The 17,549-nt window shown below is 46.8% G+C and overlaps 1 protein-coding gene across 7 annotated transcripts in view; it reads right to left on the minus strand.

Moving 5' to 3' along the window:
- Nucleotides 1-17,549, minus strand: part of Trappc9 (trafficking protein particle complex 9) — a 471,619-nt gene that overhangs the window by 394,458 nt on the left and 59,612 nt on the right. For 6 of the 7 annotated variants that reach the window (XR_001781576.1, XM_006521527.4, NM_180662.2 and 3 more), the window contains one exon: nucleotides 15,895-16,038. Coding sequence is in view for 6 of the 7 variants with exons in the window: in XM_006521527.4 (XP_006521590.1) it covers nucleotides 15,895-16,038 (144 nt within the window). In the remaining variant the exon portion in view is untranslated. Of the gene's footprint in view, nucleotides 1-9,739; nucleotides 10,852-15,894; nucleotides 16,039-17,549 lie in introns of those variants that run through there. The other variant, NM_001164643.1, reaches the window with a different exon arrangement.

Below are 17,549 nucleotides of genomic sequence, written 5' to 3' on the forward strand. Positions count from 1 at the left end.
CCAGGGAGAAACCAAACTAAAAGCTGCCTGCTAAAAGCCAAGTTAAACATCAAATATGCTAGAAAGTGGGGGAGGGGGTAAATGCTTTTTCTTTGTGGGGATTTATCTCCTGCTTCCAGACTTGAGAGTCAGGACAGAAATTAAAATCTTTACCATGTTCCCTTAGCTCAGCTGGAACAAGTCACCTCCCAGGATCCTCTGAAGGGGCTGGCACAACAACATGTACTGTGTGCTGGGGGTGGGGGAGAGTCAGTGAGGGCACACTCAGCGACACTGAGGAGGGAACAGCTTTTTCTACATAGCTCCTCCTGCTTCCCAGGAGACCCAGGTGGCTCACAGAACCCGAGAGTCTAGGCTATAGCAGCAACGGTGGCTTTGACTTCTCCATCAACGCTGTAGGATGAGGAGAACATTTCTTTTCCCAGGTAGTTCAGAACCCATGGCCCGGCACTCAGCCTTGCTGGCACTAACCACCCCAACTCCTGACTTCTCAGGAAGTAACTGTGAGATCGGTCATCAAGGACATGCCTATATCCTTCCAAACTGCCTCTCTGGAAAAAAAGAAAGGAGATTCTGAGAAAGAAAGGTGATAGGGAGGACAGGGTACCTAGGAGTTCCCAACACTGAATGCATATTAAAGCAGCCAGTGCCTGCCTGTGCAGGACCAGGTAAGAGCTGCCGTGGGTCCACAAAGTATGGAACCGCTTGCCTCAGTTGACAAAGGAAAGCGTAGCGGGGGTACGTCAAGAGCAGTGAGCCCAGCACACATGTGGACTGGAAGCCTATCTCCCATGGCACTGTTAACTCAGTAGTAGAAGCTAATCTTTCAGGAAAATCATCTCTCAGGGCTCCAGCAATAGTTTTACATCTAAATCGTGCTAAGGAGATATAGCCTAACATGGTCAGATTTTCATCAGTGGCAGCTTTAGGCTAGAGCACAGCAGACTCTCGGGAGATGGCCTAACCCTTCCAAGCTCTTTGTCCAGACAGGTGACACACAGATCATTAGCATACCAGAGTCTTCATACTTCAACACCTTTCGCAAAACATCATGACCAAGAAGCAAATTGGGGAGGAAAGGGTTTATTCAGCTTACACTTCCACATTGCTGCTCATCACCAAAGGAAGTCAGGACTGGAACTCAAGCAGGTCATGGAGGGCTGTTTCTTACTGGCTTGCTCAGCTTGCTTTCTTATAGAACCCAGTACTACCAGCCCAGGGATGGCACCACCCACACTGGGTCCTCCCACCCTTGATCACTAATTGAGAAAATGCCCCACAGCTGGATCTCATGGAGGCACTTCCCCAACTGAAGCTCCTTTCTCTGTGATAACTCAAATTGACACACAAAGCCAGCCGTACAAACACTATCCTAGGTTAGAGCTAAGGGCTAGCTAGCTCTGTCCTGGAAAGGAGGGCATCTCACTTGTACAACAGGCAGGATGCTGTTCTCTGACCAAACCCATCAAGGCCTCAGTGAAAGCCAAACGAGGTTCAAACCGGACCTCTTAAAAGGGCTCACAAGAAAGAGATTCAATTGCAAACACTGAAAAAATAATCAACCTTAGAATAACCAAGAAAATGCAAATGAACAGTTAGGCGCCCAGTGCATGATGGATTAGGCTGCTGCCGACAGCACGCAATCAATCCTATCAGAAAGCAATTTGGCAACTCGTCCAAAGAGCAGACAAATGTTCAGAACTGACGACCTAAAAAGCCCTTGGTGGGTAAACCTAGCAAAAAAAGACAGAAATATGCCCACCATGGTGTCAGGTACAATAGTGAAACAAGATGCCCACCCCTCCTCCCAAAAGGCAAACAAGACCAAAGCCACAGCTTGGGGCTTGGGGCTTGGGGAATGGCTCAGCAGTGTGCTCGTGCAAACACAAGGACCTAAGCTCAGGGCTCTGAACTCCGGTGAAAAGCTGACGTGGTGGTGTGTACTTGCAGACTCAGCACTGGGGAGGTAGCAACAGAGGGATACCTGGGATTATCTGGCCAGCCCCTAATCCCAGTGAGAGACCCCATCTCAAAAAAATCCAAGATGAAACCTTTCCCCCCTGCAGGCTGTGTAGCACAGTACACTAAGACTGTGTGTGTTCAAAGAGCCTTCAATAACAGGGCCTGCCACTAAGTATCTTAGTACTCCTGGGCAAACACGGCACTCCTTCTAGAAAGATCACATGAGGAGTAAGTACAGCAAAGACAGGGAGGTTTAAAAGCAAATAAGGCTTAAAAGCATACACAGGGAGGAGAGTGGGGCGGGGGAAAGGGTGAGAGGGAACTGTGAGGCAGGACTCTCCACATGGCCTCTCTGAGATTTCCTTAGCCACCTGAAGAAAGAAGCCACACTAGCAAACACACCCCAGCACCCAGGCACAGGCGATGAGTGACAGCCATCAGTAAACACCACTGACCAGGTGTGTGTGGGGGGGGGGGGGGGGGGATGCGCACACTTGGACGTGTGTGTGCGCATGAGCATGACAGAAACAGAGAGCACTTCCTGTCCAGTGCACAGGCAGCTGTGAGGCTGTCAAGGCCTGCCTGCGCTCTGTGTTGTCTTGTAATTTGGGGACAGTCCCTGTCTCGGGAGAGAAGAAGGTCAACCCATCATCCTGACTAGGAAAGCGGAGAGATCAGTCCACTTAATGGTCCCTTGTCTACGCTTCGACAGCTAACAAGCACTAACTGCTTCGATGTCCTGTATAAACCACGGGGCACCTGAAGGGGATGACAAGGCTCCTGCCCTTGAGAAACACGATAGCCAGTGAAACGAAAACAGAACAGAGCTGCTTCTGAGGAGAAGGCACCAGTGACAAATACGAGACACATACTGGATGACGCCTGTTGCATTCATTAGGAAAAAAAAGGAAAATGGTCTCTCCCCCACCCCACCCCCATCTATTGGGAACAAGTGAAAGACCCTCAGTGGGGGGAGACAGAGCATGGAGAAATCCTGAGGTACAGGGCAGAGCCTGACCTGCTGTAGAAGGAAGCTCGAGACCCAGCAAGTGGCAGGTGAAGAGTCCTAGCTGCACAAGGGAAGGAAGCCACGGGAACACCACCTTGGGGCACATGACTATGCGGGACAAGGAGAGCAGGGTCCTGACCAAGCCAGGGGAAGGGGCAGGGCTACAGATTCTAGCCTGGAGCAGTCCTGTCTCTTTAGATTTGTTGGGTCAGGGGTTCATTCACAAATCTCACGGGAGTTGGGGGTGGTCACAGTCAGGCTAGAGAGTCAGGAGGATGGGGAGGGAGGGAAGGGGCAGGAAGGAAGAGACCCAGGCTGTGTCACCCCACTTAGAGACCTAAGCAGTCTGGAAGCTCACCCTATCTGTCACTGTCACAGAATCTCCCAGCAGTGAGCTATTCGCTGGGCAGCTTCCAGGTGCCCAGCTACTGACAGCTGCAAGAGAAGAACAAATGCAAACGTCTCTCAGCAGGAGGTCAGTGGAGCCGGCCACGTGCTGAGATGCTCCTGTGCAGCAGATCTAGGGGGTCTTCCCCAGCCTTCCTCACCACTCCTCCCATTATCCCAGTCCCCAACCCCTGCGGGCATTTCTCTAAGAACCCACCAGGCAAGCCAGCCAGAGAAGCAAGTAAGCTGATGAAGCATATAGGTGATCTCCACTCACCCTCCTCCCCTCCGTGTCCAATCCCCAGTGTCATCCCCAGCTCTGTAAACAGACTACTTGCTGTGGCCTCTCTACATACTCTGCCCCACCCCAAACCATTCACAGGGGACAGAGCAGATCTGGGTGGAATGAACGCCCTGCTTTCCTCCCTCCCGTGAACCCCCTTAACCACGCCTACATTATTCCCACTCCTAGGTGTCAGCTCCCAATACATAGACAAACTTTACACAGAACCTGCAGTGGCCACACTATCAGGATCCCAGGAGAACTCCCTACCAAACACACAGCCAGCACTCTCTCCTCAGAACAGAGAGGACAACAGAAAGCAGGGATCAAAACACCCACAAGACAAAGGCAAGGCCAGATAGGAGCACCTAGAATTACAGTCATTCCAATCCCAGATGCCTAGATGCCAGTGTAAAAGCACAATAACCGGACAGCATGTCTCCACGAGAGCCCAGCAACCCGACCACAGCGGGCCATGAATGCTGCAACACAGCTGAAGCACAAGGCAGAGACATTTAGTCTTTATGAGTATGATAGAAGTCCTAAAGAGAACGTGAATAAATAAAGGAAACCACCATAGCCTGGCAATGGTGGCGCACACCTTTAATCCCAGAATTTGGGAGGCAGAGACAGGTCGGTCTATGTGATTTCAAGGCCAGCCTAGTCTATAGAGTTCCAGGATAGCCAAAGCTATGCAGAGAAGCCCTGTCTCAAAAAGAAAGAAGGGGTGGGGGAAGGCAAGAAAAAGAAAGGAAGGAAGGAGGAAGGGAGGAAAGGAAGGAGAAAGGGAGAATGGAAGGAAGGAAAAGAAAAACAAAGAAAGAAAAACTGAGAAGAAATCCAGGTCAAAGGCACAGGAAGTATTTTCGACTAAATTACAGGAGAACATTTCCCCAGCCTAAAGAAAGACATGCCTGTCAAGGTGCAGGAAGCTTACAGAACACCAAATAGACTGGGCTGGAAAAGAAAGTCTCAACACACGATAGTCAAAACTCTAAATGTGCAAAACAAGAAAAACGATGGAAAGCTACAAATGGGGAAAGACCCTTTCTTAACGCAGACCTTAAGACTTACACCTGACTTCTGAAAAGTTGTCCTACAGACTCTGTGAGATCACGGGTGCTAACCCAGACTACTACACCCAGCAAATATATGGAGAAAATGAGACATCTCACGACAAAACCAAATTTAGGCAAGATCTATCTACAAATCCAACCCTACAGAAGGTGCCAGAAGGAAAATGCTAACCTAAAGAGTTATACACACACACACACACACACACACACACACACACCACTGCAGCCACAACAACACAATAACAGGAATCAACAGCAATCTTATTGATATCTCTCAATATCAATGGTTTCAATTCCCCAATAAAAAGACACAGACTAACAAAATGGATGGGAAAACAAGATCTATCTTTCTGCATCATCCAAGAAACACGCCTTTGATCAAGGACAGACATCACACCTCAGCATAAAAGGATGGAAAAAGATATTCCAAGCAAATAGACTGTCTCAGTTGGGGTTTTATTGTTTTGAATAGATACCATGACTATGTCAACTCTTTTTTTTTTTTAAGATTTATTTACTTACTTTATGTATATGAGTACACTGTAGCTATACAGACGGTTGTGACCTATCATGTGGTTGCTGGGAATTGAACTCAGGACCTCTGCTTACTCCAGCCCGCTCACTCCATCCCAACGATTTATTTATTATTATATGTACGCACACTGTAGCTGTTTTAGACACACCAGAAGAGGGCATCAGATCTCATTACGGATGGTTGTGAGCCAACATGTGATTGCTGAAATGTGAACTCAGGACCTTCAGAAGAGCAGTCAGTGCTCTTAACCACTGAGCCATCTCACCAGCCCAACTATGTCAACTCTTTTTTTTATTATTATTAGATATTTTCTTTATATACATTTCAAATTTCAAATGCCATCCCAAAAGTTCCCTAACCCTCCCCCCGCCCTGCTCCCCTACCCACCCACTCCTGATTCTTGGCCCTGGCATTCCCCTGTACTGGGGCATATAAAGTTTGCAATACCAAGGGGCCTCTCTTCCCAGTGATGGCCGACTAGGCCATCTTCTGCTACATATGCAGCTAGAGGCACGAGCTCTGGGGGTTCTGGTTAGTTCATATTGTTGTTCCACCTATAGGGTTGCAGACCCCTTCAGCTCCTTGGGTCTATGTCAACTCTTATAAAGGAAAGTATTTAACTGGGCTTTGCTTACAGTCCAGAGGTTTAGTTCATTATTGTCATGACGGGAAGCATGGTGGCACACAGGCAGACACGGTGCTGGAGTGGTAGGTTAAAGTTCCAAAGGCAGCAGAAAGAAAGAGTAACACTGGGTGCCACTGGCTTGAGCTCAAACCTCATAGCCGACCCCCAGTGATACACATCTCCAAAGGGCCACACCCCCTAGTACCACCACTCCCTATGGGCCTGTGGGGGACATTTTCATTCAAATCACCACATAGGCCTAGGCAAGCTGGTATAGCTATTTTAATATCTGACAAAATAGACTTCAAGCCAACCCCAATCAGAAGGGATTAGGAAGGACAGTACATACTCAACAAAGGAAAGTCCGCCAAGAGGAAATGGCAATGTTTTTTTAAACTCGTTTTCCCCCAACACTGTATTTTTGTAAATTATTTGGGAACATCATACAATGCACCCCGTCATATTTGCTTTTCATTCCTCCCAGGTCTACCCTCCCACTCTCACACCCTCCACCCCAAAAGGCAAAATAAGAAACACCAAGTCCACTTTGTGTTGCCCATACACTCACTGAAGCATGGTCAGACTCCCAGTGGCCAGCCCATTAAAGAAAACTGCATCCTTCCCCCTGCCCCACCCCCACCTCCCACCCTCATCAGAAGCCATTAACTGTGAAGAGCTACACCTCAACAACTTTATTGCTCTATTTTATGGACTCTCTTCAGAAGCTTTGTGTCTGAACTATTTCTTTGTTTGGGGAGGGAGGCTGGCAGAATCCTTCAAAGAATCTCCCTCTCAGTTATGAGTCTGCAGTCACCCATACCATCGCAAAGGGAGCTTCCTTACCCAAAGCAACAGGCAGCGGCACTGCCCGTCCCCCAGGCACAACCAACCAGGCCATGCTGCAACCCCGTGCTCACCTCCCCCTAGCAGCGTAAGCAGCTCAAGCAGCATCAGGGGCAGCACCATGCGGATGGCACAGCCTGTGGGCCACACGCAGTCCTAGTGGGCAGTGATGGGGTGAAGCTACCCCAGTGGCAGCCTGAGCCTCCTGGCAGCATGGAGACCAGCTCTACTTGACAATGGCGTGCTACCATGTCCTGACATTGCAATCCTAGCATCTACACAGTAAACACAAGGGCACCCAAGCTCATGAATGAAACACCACTGCCGCTCAGGAATCCCGTGCTAACCTTCACACACTGATTGTGGGTGACTTCGATACCCCACTCCTGCGGATAAACAGACCATCCGGACAAAAACTAAACAGAGAAATGCTGAAGATAACTGACCTTATAAGCCAAATAGAACAGACATTTACGAAAGATTTCACCCAAACATAAAAGAACGTTTAGTCATTCAGAGCCTCGTGCAACTTTCCAGAAAACTGAATACGCACACTCAGACACAACTCATACACAACAGATAAAAGAAAAATTGAAGTAACACCTTGTATCCTATCTGACCACTGACCACTACAGATTAAACCTGGATACACACACACACACACACACACACACACACAAACAGAAAACTTACCATGGGAACTCACTATTTAATGAAAAATAAGGCAAGACCAAAATTAAGAAGGAACTGGATGGTGGTGGCAGGATCTCTGTGAATTCAAGGCTAGTCTGGTCTACAGAGAGGTCCAAGACAGCCAGAGCTGTTATACACAGTGCAGTCCTCTCCCCTCGCCCCCCCCCCAAAAAAAAGGAGGAGGAAATACTTTCTAGAATTGAATGAAAATGAAAACACAGTAAGCTCACACTTTTGGGACACATCAAAGGCAGTTCTAAGAGACAAATTCCTAATGCTAATCGCCTACATACAAAATCCTGCAGAGATCGAATACTTTAACAGAACAGCACACCTAAAGACCTAAAACAAAAGGAAGAAAACACACTTAAAAGGACTAGACAGGTAGAAACAATCAAACTCAGGGCTGAAGTCAATAAAATAGAAAAAAATACAATCAATGAAATAGAATTTGTCAGTAAGATTGACAAATCTTTATCCAAATTAAGTAAAAGTTGCAGAGAGGGCTGGAGAGATGGCTCAGTTATTAAGAGCACTGATTGCTCTTCCAGAGGTTCTGAGTTCAAATCCCAGCAACCACATGGTGGCTCACAACCATCTGTAATGGGATGTGACATTGTACTCATAAAAAAAAAAAAAAAAAGAAGAAAGAAAGAAAGAAAGAAAGAAAGAAAGAAACATGAGTTACGCAGGGCAGTGGTGGCGCACCCCGTTAATCCCAGCACTTGGGAGGCAGAGGCAGGTGGATTTCTGAGTTCAAGGCCAGCCTGGTCTACATAGTGAGTTCCAGGTGGGCCAGGGCTACACAAAGAAACCCTGTTTGAAAAACCAAAACTTAAAGTAAAATAAAAATAAATAAATAAATAAATAAATTTTTAAAAAAAGTTGCAGAGAGAGTTTCCAAATTAACAAAACTAGAGATGAAACCTCAAATATCACAGCAAATATCAAAGAAATCCAGATGATCATCAGAAGATACTTAAAACCCGTACTCCACCAATTTGAAAAATCTAAAAGAAATTAATCATTTTCTTTTTTTGTTAAAGATTTATTTAATATTATACATAAATACACACTGTAGCTGTCTTCAGACAGCACCAGAAGAGGGCATCAGATCTCATTAGGGGTGATTGTGAGCCACCATGTGGTTGTTGGGATTTGAACTCAGGTTCTTTGGAAGAGTAGTAAGTGCTCTTATTCGCTGAGCCATCTCTCCAGCCCAATCATTTTCTCAATAGATACCACTTAGCAAAGCAATTTAAACAGACCTATAGGCCCTAATGAAATCATTAGTCATTAAAAGTCACTGAACCAAAAAAACAAAAATATGCCCAGGGCAACATGGTTTTAGCACAGAATTCTACCAGACTTTCAAAGAAGAATTAATGCCAATACTTCTCAAATAGTAACAGAGAGAACATTGCCCAATGTATTTTACAAGGCCACAGTTAGCCTGATACTTAAACGACAATAAAGACCCAGCCAGCAAAGAAAGATAATTATGGATGAATATCTCTTATGAACATAGATGTATAAATACTGAATAAAATACTTACAAACCAAATCCAAGAACACATCAGAAAAATCATTCACCATGATCAAGAAGTCTTCACCCCAGGGATGCCAGGATGGTTGAATATATAAATGAATAAATGTAACCCACCATAAAAAAAAAAAAGACTAAAAACACATGATCGTCTTATTAGATGCAGGAAAGGCTTTGGACAAAATCCAACAATCCTGCATGATAAGAGTCCTGGAGAGATTAGGCCTACACGGGGACATCCCTCAACTTAATGAAGGCAGTTTACAGCAAGCCCATAGCCAATGTTTTAATCAGAGTTTCTATTGCTGCAAAAACAACAAAGCAAGTTGGGGAGGAAAGGATTTACACTTCCACACTGCTACTCATCATCAAAGAAGTCAGGATAGGAACTCAAACAGGGCAGGAATCTGAAGCCAGGAGTTGATGCAGAGGCCATGGAGGGGTGCTGCTTGCTGGCTTGATCAGCCTGCTTTCTTATAGAATCCTGAGCCAAAATGGGTTGGGCCCTCCCCATTGATCACTAATTGAGAAAAGGCCTTACAGCTGGATAACATGGAGGCGGTTCCTCAACTGAGGCTCCTTCTTCTCTGATGACTCTATCTTATGTTAAACTGACACAAAACCAGCCAGTACAGCCAACATCAACTTAAATAAAGAGAAACAGAGCAATTCTGCTAAAATCACGAACAAAACAAACTTGTCACAAGGTTGTCCACACTATTCACACATAGTACTTGAAGTCAACTGCTGGAGTTCTAGGGGACACCAACTGGACAGGAAGAAGTTAATAAGTCTTTATTTGCAGATGATGTGATAGTATACATAAGTGACGGGGGGGGGGGGATCCCACTGGGAAATCCCTACAGCAGACAAACCCTTACAAAGTAGCTAGATACAAAATGAACTCACAAAAATCAGTAGCCCTCCTATACAAATTATAGACTGAGATAAATATCAGGGAAATAACACCTTTCACAGTAGCCTCAATAACATAAAATGTCTTGGGCTAATTCTAACCAAGCTATTGAAAGACATGTGTGATTAAAAAAAAAAGAAGAAAAAAAATATTCCATGCTCATGGATTGGTATAGGATTAACAGAATAAAAATGGCCATCCTTACCAAAAGCAACCTACAGATTCAATCAAAATTTCTCATCGAAATTTCACATAATTCCTCATGGATCTTAAAGGGACGACATGCAACTTCATACAGAAACACACACACAAAACAGATAGATATAAACATGTCTAAATAATAAAAGAACCACTGGAGGTGTCACCACCCCAACTTCAGGTTATAATACAGAACTAGAGTAATGAAAATTTCATGGGCTTTTGGAGCTGGGACAGCAGAGGGCTAAGATGTTGCTGCTAGAGTTTCCTAGTATCATGGCTGTACTGGCTAGTTTTGTGTCAACTTGACACAACTGGAGTTGTCACAGAAAAAGGAGCTTCAGTTGAGGAAATGCCTCCATGAGATACAACTGTAAGGCATTTTCTCAATTAGTGATCAAGGGGGAAAGGCCCCTTGTGGGTGGGACCATCTCTGGGCTGGTAGTCTTGGTTCTATAAGAGAGCAGGCTGAGCAAGCCAGGGCAGGCCAGCCAGTAAGAACATGCCTCCATGGCCTCTGCATCAGCTCCTGCTTCCTGACCTGCTTGAGTTCCAGTCCTGACTTCCTTTGGTGATGAACAGCAACATGGAAGTGTAAGCTGAATAAACCCTTTCCTCCCCAATTTGCTTCTTGGTCGTGATGTTTGTGCAGGAATAGAAACCGTGACTAAGACAATGGCAGATTCGCAACGATCCACGACCGGAGGGATCAGATTTTAATAAGGCGTACAGGATTCGGTTTTAGTTGTTATGCCCAGATATTAAGTTGCCAGTGTTTCTGAAAAAAAAAAAAAAAGAAAAAGAAAGAAAGAGAAAGGGAAAGGAGAAAGGGGAAAGGGGAAAGGGGAAAGAAAAGAATTGCATGATCTTGGCACTAAAACAGACATGTCAATAAACAGAAATGAACTGAAGACCTAGACATACATACATCCACACACCCGCGGACACCTCATTTTTTATAAAGAAGTCAGAAATCCACACTAGAAAAAAGACAGAATCTTTAACAAATGGTAATAGTCAAACTAGGTGGCTGCCTGTAGAAGAATTCACACAGATCCACACTTATGTCCTGAACAAAACTCAACTCCAAATGGATCAAAGACCTCTATGTCAAACGAGATACACTGTACTTGATAGAGGAGCTGGCGAGGAACACCCTCACATGAAAAGCCTTTCTCAACACCATCAGCACTGACACTCAGATCAACAGTCAATGGGACCCCAGGAAACTGAAAAACTTAAGGCAAAGAATATCTGGGAAAGGATGGTTACCAACTACACATCCAACAAAGGGCTAAATTCCAAAATTTAAGAACTCAAAAAACTAGATATAAAGAAAACAACCTACTTGGCAATGGTACCACACACCTTTAACCCCAGCACTCAGGAAGCAGAGTCAGGCAGATCTCTGAGTTCGATACCAGCCTGGTCTATAGGGTGAGTTTCAGGACAGTCAGGGCTACACAGAGAAATCCTGTCTTGAAAAACCACAAAAAAAAAAAAAAAAAAAAGGAAGGGAGGGAGGGAGGGAGGGAGGGAGACAGAGACAGAGACAGAGAGAGAGGAAACAACGCAATTTTTTAAATGGGGTGCATTTCTAAACAGAGAATTCTCAAAAGAGGAAACTCAAATGGCCAAGAAATGCATAAAGAAATGTTCAATATCCTTAATTCATCAGAGAAATGCAAATCATAACTACAGTGAGATTTCATCTTACACCCATTAGAATGTAAGAGACAGCTCACGCTGGCAAGGATTTAGAGTAAGGGGACACCTATGCATTCTGGTGAGAGTATGAACTTGTACAGCCATTATGGAAACATCTTAGGAAGATGGAAATCAGCCCACATTAAGATTCAGCTATTCCACTCTTTGGCATATTCTTAAAGGAAGCTTCACCCTACCACAGAGTCACTTGCTCAACCATTATCATTGCTGCTCTATTCATAATAGCCAGATATCTAAACCTTACATATCCTTCAAGGAAGAATGGATGAAGAAAATGTGGTATACAACAGAATATTACTCAGCCATTTTTTTAAAATGACCTCACGAATTTCACAAATAAATGGATAGAACTATTAAAAAAAAAATCACCCTGACTGAGGAGGTATCCCAGATCCAAAAAGATAAATGTGGTATGTGTACATATATTAGCTAAGTCAATGATAACCAAGCTATAATCCATTTAATGAACTCCAACCCCACAGCAGGGACCCTACCTTGCACACCCACATCACAGCAGGGACACTATCCTACACACCCACATCACAGCAGGGACACTAGCCTACACACCTACATCACAGCAGGGACACTACCCTGCACATCCACATCACAGCAGGGACACTACCCTACACACCCATATCGCAGCAGGGACACTACCCTGCACACCCACATCACAGCAGGGACACTACCCTGCACACCTACATCACAGCAGGGACACTACCCTGCACATCCACATCACAGCAGGGACACTACCCTGCACACCTACATCACAGCAGGGACACTATCCTGAACACCCACATCACAGCAGGGACACTACCCTGCACACCTACATCACAGCAGGGACACTACCCTGCACACCCACATCACAGCAGGGACACTACCCTGCACACCTACATCACAGCAGGGACACTACCCTGAACATCCACATCACAGCAGGGACACTACCCTGCACACCCACATCACAGCAGGGACACTAGCCTGCACACCCACATCACAGCAGGGACACTAGCCTGCACACCCACATCACAGCAGGGACACTAGCCTGCACACCTACATCACAGCAGGGACACTAGCCTGCACACCCACATCACAGCAGAGACACTAGCCTACACACCCACATCACAGCAGGGACACTAGCCTACACACCAACATCACAGCAGGGACACTACCCTGCACACCCACATCACAGCTGGGACACTACCCTGCACACCCATATCGCAGCAGGGACACTATCCTGAACACCCACATCACAGCAGGGACACTACTCTGCACACCCACATCACAGCAGGGACACTACCCTGCACACCCACATCACAGCAGGGACACTACCCTACACACCCACATCACAGCAGGGACACTATCCTACAAACCCATATCACAGCAGAGACACTACCCTGCACACCTACATCACAGCAGGGACACTACCCTGCACACCCATATCACAGCAGGGACACTACCCTGCACACCTACATCACAGCAGGGACACTACCCTGCACACCCATATCACAGCAGGGACACTACCCTGCACACCCACATCACAGCAGGGACACTACCCTGCACACCTACATCACAGCAGGGACACTACCCTGCACATCCACATCACAGCAGGGACACTACCCTACACACCCACATCACAGCAGGGACACTATCCTGAACACCCACATCACAGCAGGGACACTACCCTGCACATCCACATCACAGCAGGGACACTACCCTGCACACCTACACCACAGCAGGGACACTACCCTGCACACCCATATCGCAGCAGGGACACTAGCCTACACACCCACATCACAGCAGGGACACTAGCCTACACACCTACATCACAGCAGGGACACTAGCCTACACACCCACATCACAGCAGGGACACTACCCTGCACACCTACATCACAGCAGGGACACTACCCTGCACACCCACATCACAGCAGGGACACTAGCCTGCACACCCACATCACAGCAGGGACACTAGCCTGCACACCCACATCACAGCTGGGACATTACCCTGCACACCCATATCGCAGCAGGGACACTACCCTGCACACCCACATCACAGCAGGGACACTACCCTGTACACCCACATCACAGCAGGGACACTATCCTACAAACCCATATCACAGCAGAGACACTAGCCTACACACCTACATCACAGCAGAGACACTACCCTGCACACCCACATCACAGCAGGGACACTACCCTGCACACCTACATCACAGCAGGGACACTAGCCTACACAGCTACATCACAGCAGGGACACTACCCTGCACACCCACATCACAGCACATCACAGCAGGGACACTACCCTGCACACCCACATCACAGCACATCACAGCAGGGACACTACTCTGAACACGTACATCATGGCAGAGGGTATCTTCCCAGGAAAGCAGATGGGCCCCAGACCATTGGGAGCTGAGGATATAAGTGGAAAGGCAGGTCTGATGGGGCAGCCACAGAGCCCTCTTCTGATGACTTGACTCTCTGGGACAGAGGGAACACCACAGTGAGCTATCTCACAAGCTGCAAGGATAATATACCTGGGCCGAATTACGCAGATGACAACTGAACCCCAGAAATGAGACAACACCCAATATCAGTGAGGAAAGATACTTGGGGAGAAAACTTGATAAAGGCAATGTGGGAAGGTAGACGGATACTGGGCACTAGGACGGCATGGCATCCTTGCCCGTGGTTCTGGAAGCCAGACAAAAGGCTCCAGGAGGCAACAATGGCCAGAAGAGCACATAGGAGCTGTCAACCTCTGCTTGTTCCACTTCCATCAAGAGGACAGTTACAGAGATATCCAGGCAGTGAAAACCCACAGAGCTGGGCTGGAGAGATGGCTCAGCAGTTAAGAGCACCGACTGCTCTTCTGAAGGTTGTAAGTCTGAAGGTCATGAGTTCAAATCCCAGCAACCACATGATGGCTCACAACCATCTGTAATGGGATCTAATGCCCTCTTCTGGGGTGTCTGAAGACAGCTACAGTGTACTTACATATAATAAACCAATAAATCTTTAAAAAAAAAAAAAAACCACAGAGCTGTAATCTGAGGACTTGAATACAAGTCTCCACTCATATGCCACATGTTGGCACTCACACTTTACACAATGTCCCCCAAGGACAAGGAACCTCTTGTGGTTTGAATGCAAACACATCTATAGGCCCTGAGTTGGGAGATTGTGGAATGTTGTGGATAGCCCTGGGGTTGCTTATAAAGGAGTCAATCACTGGGTGAGTAGGCAGGGCTTCTGGGTTGAATAGGGGAAAGAGAGAAGCTGGAGGGAGGGAGAGTCCTTTTGGATGGGGATAGCGTGAAGACAAGATGTAGCTACTAGTATCTCTCAGTTTCAATGGCAGACCCATCAAAATTCCCATCAGGATTCGCCTCTGGAGGATTTAGATGTAATAAGGCTTCCAAGATTAGGAGTTTAGTTGTTGTGCCCAGTGATTGTGCTACCAATGTTTCTGAACTAAGTTTGTGTTGTGTCTTCCTTCACACTGCCACTCGCCTGGTTTCAAGAACAGTATACAACCCACCAGTTATGTGCTTAGCAAGCTGGGTGGAGAGATTTTGGAGCGCTGAGTCAGAGAGTCTTCACCAGATAAGAACTGGCTGACAAGACTGCCGGGGCTGAGAGTAGCTGGGTGTAGAGCGGGGTCTTGCTGTTCTTTTTTAATATTTCCCACAACAGTGGAACCTTTGCAAGATGGGAGTCACTGGAGGAGTGGTCCTTGAGACTTGTAGCACAACTCTACTTCCTGTCCTGTCTCTTTCCTGCACTGTGAAGATGTGTGGAGGTGAGGCCTGACAGCTCTATCGCCTGCCACCATGATGCATCCCCCTCATACCATGAGGGAAAAAAAAAATCCTTCCTCCCTTAAATTGCTTCATGTTAAGTATTTGTTTAGAAGTCAAAGTTACAAACACAGCACCTAGGCTGGAGGCTGAGAGGAGGGCTAACCAGAAGAAGAGGTGAGGATAAGCAAGAGGAAACATGGGAAGAACGGCTAAGAGTGGACACAGGTAGCCACCACCAGCACACCCCAAGCCACACCCAAGGCTCCCTGGGAAGGAAAAAGTACAGATTCACTCACCCTGGTCAGACAGGAAGTCCAGCATGGTCTGCAAGAGGAAGGAGAGGTGCCGCACGGACAGTGCGGGGTTCCCCATCCTGCGGGAGGCATAGACCAGCTCATGCAGCAGACGCATCTGAACGGCAGCCCAGCCTCGGTGTGTGCCTGTGGTAAAAGTCACAAAATCCGTACTCAGCGTCATGTGTGAAATGTGGCAGCTCACAGACAACGACCTCAACTATCAACTCAAATTAGACAAATCAATTACCACTGCCACTACAACCCTTCCCCCACTGCTACCACCCCCACCCTACTAACCCTTCCTCTAACCCAGCATACTCCCCAATCCCAGGTATAGTGTTGCCAGAGAAGAACACTGTTCATACATTAAGAATGTCCCTGCCTGGGGACAGGGCTCAGTGGTAAACACTTGCCTAACATGGGCAAGGTCCCAGGATCCAACCCCAGGATAGAAAGAAAACTAAAACAGTCAGCCTTACACCACTCTTTCTCTCTTCTATGAAGACATGACTTCAAAGCATCCCACTAAAATCACCGTCATACAGTTCCAGGAAAAGACTTGTCCCCAGTGCATTTGAGTAATGGAGAGACATTTTCTCAAGAAGTGATGACCCTGGATGAACCATCACGATCAACAGTCACGATTACTCTGAAAGCCACACTGCTCTGGAGCACAGGAGTGGAGAAATAAATACATAACGGGGTCACCCAGGAACCCGAAGGCCCTCCTTCCCAAACGGCCCAGAGCGCTTGAAAGTAAAGGTAGGCAGACTGGTTATACAGCCTACTTGAACGTGTTTCCTTAAGAATACAGAACCCTGTGAGTCTGCCTCCTGTCAGCAACAGTTACTAACTCAACAGAGGTTTTTTCACCCTAAAACCTGACTTCTGAAAGAAGATGTGGACATAGGGGGATCCCCAATAATGTCATGAGACTCTAGAGGGCACAGGCAAGCTGTGGGAAATGACTTTAAGTATAGTTAGACATATTGCACGTCTGCATAGGCAGAGCTACCTGACAGCCTCTGTCAACCTCCCTAGGGACACACACACACACATCAGGAGTCCACACACTGGGATGTAAGGACTCCCACATGAAGAATATTTTTTCATTAGATATTTTCTTTATTTACATTTCAAATGCTATCCCTATACCCTCCCCCCGCCCTGCTCCCTTACCCACCCACTCCCACTTCTTGGCCCTGGAGATCACCTGCACTGGGGCATATAAAGTTTGCAAGACCAAGGGGCCTCTCTTCCCAATGATGGCCAACTAGGCCATCTTCTGCTACATATGCAGCTAGAGACACGAGCTCTGGGGGTACTGGTTAGTTCATATTGTATGAAGAATAGTTTTTACTTACCATACATAGTAATAGACTTCCTTGTGGCATCTTAAGATTTTCTTATTTTGCTTTTAGATTTATTATCTTGTGTGTGTGTGTGTGTGTGTGTGTGTGTGTGTGTGTGTGTGTGTTTACCACATGCATGCTGGTGACCACGGAGGTGGGAGAAGGGTCTTTCATTCTCCTGAAATTAGAGTTACAGATGATTTTGAGTCCCCACGTGGGCACTGGGAACCAAACTGGGATCCTCTAGAAGAGCAGCAATCACTCTTAACTGCTGAGCCATCTCCCCAGCCCCCGTACGACATG

Source organism: Mus musculus, chromosome 15, assembly GCF_000001635.26.
Source record: "Mus musculus strain C57BL/6J chromosome 15, GRCm38.p6 C57BL/6J".
NCBI lineage: Eukaryota > Metazoa > Chordata > Mammalia > Rodentia > Muridae > Mus > Mus musculus.